The following is a 7,115-nucleotide window of genomic DNA, read 5'->3' as shown; positions in this document are numbered from 1 at the left end:
ATATGTTTATATATGTTTATATATGTTTTCCTCTTTAATATTTTTAAATATATTAACCAGGTGCCTCATTACAAAACGTCTTAGAATAAGATAGGAATCAGTCATCAATCAAGATAGGACCAGTGTGGATGATTTAGTGGCATCGAGTGGTGAAGTTGCAGATTGCAGCTAACTGAACACTGTTCGTGTCTGTATTTGACAATCTGGGAATGAGAACGGGCTGTGAAGTGTGCCGGAGAAACTACAGTGGCTGCGTGACTTGCAAAAAACCTGAGAGGCCCTACATGGAGTCAGTGTTTGTCTGCTCTAGGCTACTGTAGAAACACAGCGGCCTCCATGGATGGCGCCCTGCGGTGTCTGTAGCTATAAAGGCTGATTCTAAGTTAACAAAAACACAATAACTCCTATATTCAGGTGATTATACATCAATGAAGGTATACAAATGAATATTATATTCCATTTCTGACAATGGACCTTTATAAATATCATTATTTAATTGTTCTTTTGAGGCCAGAATTGGTTATGTATAAAAAAAAAGCTAACAGATAATGGGAATTACCATTGATTAATTAGAATGGAAATTAGCATTTGACATAGTTTTTGGACTGTAATCATTCCTCCTGTCTATACTGACCCTCGGGAGATGCCTTGTTATTTTTAGTGTAAGCAACTGAGGACAAAATCCAGTCATCTTTGTCGTAGAAATACATTTGAAACATTTCAGTAGCAGATTTCCTCTTTTTCTTCCCGCTCAGTCAGAAAACATTGTCGGGGGGAAACTTATACTGGGAATCTGTGACTGAAGAGACTGTAACTTCGAAGCCTGAAGCCTCATTTTAACTTCAGCACAGAACGAGGGTGGTGGATTTAGTCTCTTATCACTTCTATAGAAAAAGGACTGAGAAAGGATTTCAGCGATTTAAAAAAATGTGTCCAAAATGTATTCGTCGTAGCTACAATCTCTAACCTTCATCATACCATATTTAATAGAAAGTGAGAACATATTCTGGAGCGTTGTAGGGGTTTGATACCTCGTTACCCACCGGCAGGAACACCAAGGGACGGCTGACGTCTGCTCTGGGGCCTCGCCGTTAATATCTCTTGTGACATTTAGTATCTCCTTCCAGACGCCGCCACGTGATGCTGCAAAGTTAGAAGCTGTGAGAGTCGCACACAGATATATCTGACACTCAGTCCTGGGCTGAGCTAATAAAATGTGGCAGGGTCAATTATTTATGAAACAAGCCCACACTTGCAAGAAAACAAGGAAGTGTGGAAATGTGCAGCCACCTTTCAGAAAAAGTACCGCGAGCATCACGTTTGATTGACAGCTTCAGTCGCGGACCTAAACTTTTTTTTTTGGCAGTTTGCCTTTTTAAGCTTTTAGCTAAATGTTTGGTTGAACAGTTGTTGTTGTGTGTCTTTGTGTGAAGGTGGATGTGCAGGAATTGAGCTGGATGTTTATCTGGCCCATTTGTTTATTAGCAAAACACACTTTTTACATTCTCTGACACGCAGCTGATGTGATGGATAACAGACTGTCTCTCAAGTCTTTTTACACTGCAAAAACAGCCCTTCTAGAAACAAGGATAAACTTTATTGAGCAAGAAATCTGCCAGTGGGGTAAGGCAGTTTATCTTGGCTACAATTCCTAAAACCAGCATACAAATCTAGCCATTGAAAGACCGTAAAATGAGACACAATTTCTTCAAAAAACATAATAAAAATAAATGAGTTTGTCTTAAATGAAGGCACCTTCACATCTTTTTTATTAAAACAATAAAAAACTAAACAGCTGCATCATTTCCAAGACTGGATGGTGACTTACTCTTAAAATAATGAAATAATCATGTTCCTCTGCTGGGATATTATGCAAACCATTGTTGGAACTGGTTAAATCTAGCTCAATATTAGCTGTAATAGCTCATCAAGACAAAGTTAGATATCTTATCTTAAAACAAGATCACTTTTTTAATGCAAAACATGCTTGACAAGATTATATTTCTTTTTAGACTAAATATAAGACTCATTTCCTGGAAACAAAGCTTTTTTTTACTGTCTAGATATATATTTTTTGAAGTGTAGAGTGTGACACCTCTCTACAAGGACCAGATGAATCGCTCAGAAAACCCAGACATGAGGGAAAAAACTAATAAGACAAAACGAAGTTGGCAGGAGAGCAAGAGATTAGATGGGAGCAGAGAGGATGGGTGGAAGGAGCGGAGGGCTGGAGGGAAGAAGAAAGGGAATGACACAATGGGAAGGAAGAGAAAAGGAAGACAAACAGAAAGGAGGACTCAGCTGGTTCTTGGTGACTCAGAGAGCAGCTGAAGGGCTGACGGGGACAAACAGCCTCTGGTGCGATGCCAACAGTATTAGTGGATGAGCTGTAATGAGATGTAAATGGAAGCGACCTGAACAACAGAGCAGCTACCTTTCTCTCAGTGCAGCAAGTAACCTTTGGTTTGTCATAACAGCTCACGGAGGAAGATAAAACTGTAAGCATTTACCTGCCCAGGGCTCAGTCTGGAGCATCTGAACGAATAAAGTTTGTAAAAATGATTTCCTCGTCTGGTATATTTATCTGGGAACAGCCAAAATGCACACTTGAAGGGTGACATCAGGTGTGATCAAATGAACCAGACACTCGTTTTCGAGTTCTCACAGTTATCCTGTGATCTTACAGAAAACAAAAGTTTTGTTTTATTATTATATATTTTCTCATTATCACGAGGAATCAGACTTTTGTTTTCTCAAGATAAGAAGAAAAATCTAGCTCTCAGCTTCCATATGTTACGCTATCTTCCAACACTGTTTTGTAAGGGTGGTGTCGCTACATCCCGGGCTTTGTGCCTTCCAAGATTGTGATTGGTCTAAAGAAATGCAAAAAAAAACTGTGCTTTTTTTACCAGAATGATAAAGGGTTAAAAGGCCAGTTTGGAAACAGGTCTGTGCGAGAGAACGGCCTGTGTAACCCACAATGCTGTATTCAATGTACTACATATATTCTTTCTTTTAGAATGGAAATAAAACTATAATACAAATGTTGCCCAATAACAACAATGTGCACAAAAAAAAGAAAAAGCCAAAATATCATCGATTTAAATCAAAAGAAAAGTTACAAAGTGCTAACAAATACAGGCAAAAGAACAAGTAGTTTACTTTAGTTGTCCTTTAGTAGGACACGTATAAGCCAACATGAGAGACTTTAATTTACTATGTTAACATGTAAGCAGCAGATTTAGAAGGCTCTGCACACATGTTCTTTAGTGTTATATAGTTTTAATGTGTAAATAAGCAACCTGATAAGTCTTGAAAAAAGGTATGTTCAGAAATGGATCTGGAGCTGAAAATGTGAATATTTCCTTCATAAGACCACCAGCTGTAAATTTCAGCCACCAATGAGAAGGCAGTAAGAAGTAGTTGCTGGTTGACATGAACTCAAAACACCTGCAACAATTTTAATATTTCACTTGGCCAAACTTGAAGGTTATGTACAGTGAGCTCTGCGTAAAAAAAAAAAGAAAGAAACAGCTTTTTTGTGTTTTGAAGGTTACGCTGCTTCTTATCAGCAGCTTTATACCCAAAAAATGATATATGAGCCACTTTTAAAACTGCTTGTGTCATAGCGGGAGATAAATGTTGTGGTTTCAGGGTTTTTTTGCTAATTTTTTCCCCTTTTGATAACAATGTTCCCTTCATTTATTTTCAAGAAAAGGACACTCAAACTCTATTTCCTAACAGTGTCCTGCTCTCTCTCTCTCTCTCTCTCTCTCTCTCTCTCTTCAGTTTGTGGCCCAGCCGAACTGCCAGCAGCTGCTGGCCACGCTGTGGTACGACGGCTTCCCGGGCTGGAGGAGACGACACTGGGCGGTCAAACTCGTCACCTGCTTCATCATCGGACTCCTGTTTCCTGTCTTCTCACTGGTATGGAGGGAGGAGGGAGGAAGGAAGGAAAGAAAACTATAGGGAGATAAAGGCGGAAATAAATGTAACGAGGAGGAAGTGTGCGAGGAAAGAAGGGATTGAGGAAAATTCAAAGGAAGCGAGGCAGGATGGAAAAGAGGAAGAGAGGAAAGGAGCTGAGGAAGGGAGGAAGTGAGGGAGGAAGCATCAGTGGAGGGAAGCTAAAGAAAGAATGATAGAAAGAGATAAAGGAGAAAAAGAAAGTCTCCTTCCTCAAAGTAAATTTGCTCTCAGGGTGCAATTAAGCAAGATGTTTATTGGCTGGAGGAGCCGTTGCTAGGCAACACTCGACCTAAAAAAAAAAACAGTGAAAGGAGGAACTATTGTTGTTATTTTGAAGAAGGATGTTTGAAAGAAGAAATGTCATTAGGAGAATACTGTGTAAGAAGCCGCTCTCCTCCTTCACAAGTCGACACACAAACACACTTTCAGACTTTCTGTAAACAGGAAATGAGCAGGGAGGAAGAGACATAGTCTGTTCCTTGTGATGAAGTGCCGTCAAGAAAACTCCTGGAAAATGATTTCTTAGATGGACGGGGTGAACCCTGTTTATGTTTGGCAGTCGACAGATGAAGGTAGTCTGTGTAAATGTGGAAGTTCTTCAGGCTCAAAACACTCTTGTGAAGTTGATTATGACTCATTTAGAGTAAATAATCACTGTGATAATAAATCATCAAAGTATTAATCCATGATTTTTTAATCAGAAGAAAGACGTCCTTTAAAGCAGCAACAAGGAGCTTTGATTTTGTGTTGATTCTGGCACCCCCTGTGGAAAGAAGCGGTAGTGTTTCCACCTCGTCCTTGTCATTGGTTTCAGGGCGAATCTGATCAAACCTGACCCGGCAGTCTTTAAGAATAATTACATAGAAATAGTCTTCTCGCTGATGGTCATTTCTGTAGGTCATACAGAGGCGTAACCAGATAAAACTCCCTGCAGTACGTTTAATGGAAATCTGAAACCTGTAAAAGTTGTAAAAGTGGACTTTCATTCAGGAAATGTAAGCGAGTACCAGCTAATAAGGGCTTAGCAGGGAGGTGGCCCACCGTCGGCTCTCTGTAGGCCGACTGTGTGTGGTTTCAAACCAACGTTGATGAAGTGAAATCAGATTCATGGATCAAAGGCCAGTGGATTCTGCTTTGAAGTTCATTGTTGGAGCAGATCTGTTAAAACTCGACTAAATTTAATTAAAAAAGTCTTTTAGATTCTAATCTAAAGATTATTTTAACAGTGTTTGATGACTGAATCAACAAATAACACGTCCTGCATGATGGACATATGTATTCAGGTGTTATCATGTATATTTACAATTAAGAGGCCACCACAACAATAACGGCTTGTTTACCTCCACCTACAACCCAGAATCATCTAGTTATAGTGTTAAGGTGATCTAAATATAAATGTTTATTGTTGTTTTGTATTCAAACCATTTTGTAGGGAGGGTCAATTTTATGATTTCATATACAGATTTTCTTACAAAATATCAGTTTTGTAAAAAATATCTTATTTTCAGACTATTATAGAGGTTAAAACAGACAAATGTCACATCTTTTTGCACCTTTTTGCCTCTCACTTAACTCGGTGCCCTTTGTGGTGCGTTCAAGGACTCAAAAATACCAAAATAAACCAGACTAAACAGAGTACATGATTAGATAGAGTAATCTAATGTTAATTCAGTTGTGTTTACTCTGACTTTATTGTTAATGTGAGTAAGGTAATTCACTTAAAGTCTTTACTAACGATTAACGATTTAATAATGCATGTAAACACACCTCTCTCTCTCGCTCTCTCTCTCTCTGTTATTCAATTCCTTTTAAAGCCCCACTGGCATGACTCAGAGTAAGTTGAGGTTGCCAGCAGCGAGTAGATGAGCAGAACAAGTAAACAAGCATCATAGCAGCAATAACGCGAGCAGTAACAGCAGTGTGAGACGAAGCTTTCCAACAACGCGAGGTGACGAGCAAGAACGCCATCGACTTATGTACAGTCTCTCTCTTTCTTCATGCATCACGGTTCGAGCAGAAGTTAAAAAATCTGAACTACACAAGAGGCATTAGAGCAAATGGTTGTCACTGCCTTTCTTACGGTTCATTTTAGGTTAAATAATATCACTAAGAAGTTTGAGGAATTGTGTCTGTGTTCAGTTCTGCTAGCTCCCTCCCTCTCTGCGAAGGACACTGACCTTAGGGGGCGTGACCTCAACAGCGACCAGTGTGACTGACAGACTGACCACAGCAGCGTAGCAGGAACAGCGAGGTAGTAGTCAGCTAACAGAGCTAATGAGCAGCTGCTGTCAGACTCTTTGTGTCCGCTCTGGAAACACAGAGAGTCCACTGGAGCTTCTACAGTCACTAGAAGCACATTCATGTTGTGGTAGCTAAGCTAATGTCTCAGAAAGGCTAACTTGTCCCAGATGAGTGTGTCTGTGGGGGGACTGTCAGTGCGTGGGATCAAGGTAGAGACTGCAGTCCGGTGGTGCTTCTACAGCCGTCTAAAGTCCGAACATCTGCGCCAGAATAAAGATACCAAACAGAGGGTTAGCAAAAACGAGCATAAACTAGATGAGAATGTCAATAATAACACCAGCATTGATTTGGTTCCTAATCTTTGTCATGATCTCTCTCATCCCTCGTCTTCTGTCTCCGATTCATCTCCCTCTGTCTCCGCCTCCCTTCTCCTCAGATCTACCTGCTGGCTCCTAAGAGCGCTCTGGGAAACTTCATCAAGAAACCCTTCATCAAGTTCATCTGTCACACGGCGTCCTACCTGACCTTCCTCTTCCTCCTGCTGCTGGCCTCACAGCACATCGCCCGCACCAACCTGCACATGCAGGGACCCCCACCCACCATCGTCGAGTGGATGATTCTCCCGTGGGTGCTGGGTATGTACAAACAACCTTATATACATACATCAGCCTGTTAACTTTGATGCTCCCTGAGAGGATTTTATTTGTTTGTTATTTATTTTTTTTACTTCCGATGTGTTACTTCCGAAAGTGCTCAAAGTTTTCTAGTTTTCTGCGATATGAGTTATGATTAGTGGGACTTATGTGACTCTGTACCAATTGTACAGAGTCACATAAGTAATTACGGTATATAGAACAATATAGTATCACTACAAAACAGTATTTTACTGTATTTTATTATATTGT

The 7,115-nt window shown here is 40.1% G+C and overlaps 1 protein-coding gene across 1 annotated transcript in view; it reads left to right on the top strand.

Annotated features, from left to right (window-relative positions):
• Positions 1-7,115, top strand: part of trpc5a (transient receptor potential cation channel, subfamily C, member 5a) — a 64,814-nt gene that overhangs the window by 28,575 nt on the left and 29,124 nt on the right. Inside the window, exons 8-9 of the mRNA XM_035675826.1 lie at positions 3,790-3,927; positions 6,647-6,845. Of these exons, the coding sequence (XP_035531719.1) occupies positions 3,790-3,927; positions 6,647-6,845 (337 nt within the window). The remainder of the gene's footprint in view (positions 1-3,789; positions 3,928-6,646; positions 6,846-7,115) is intronic.

The sequence above is a fragment of the Morone saxatilis genome, unplaced genomic scaffold, assembly GCF_004916995.1.
Source record: "Morone saxatilis isolate NCDOM2014 unplaced genomic scaffold, NCSU_SB_2.0 Contig4, whole genome shotgun sequence".
NCBI classification, from domain to species: Eukaryota; Metazoa; Chordata; class Actinopteri; family Moronidae; genus Morone; species Morone saxatilis.
This window is presented reverse-complemented; position numbering and strand designations above follow the sequence as displayed.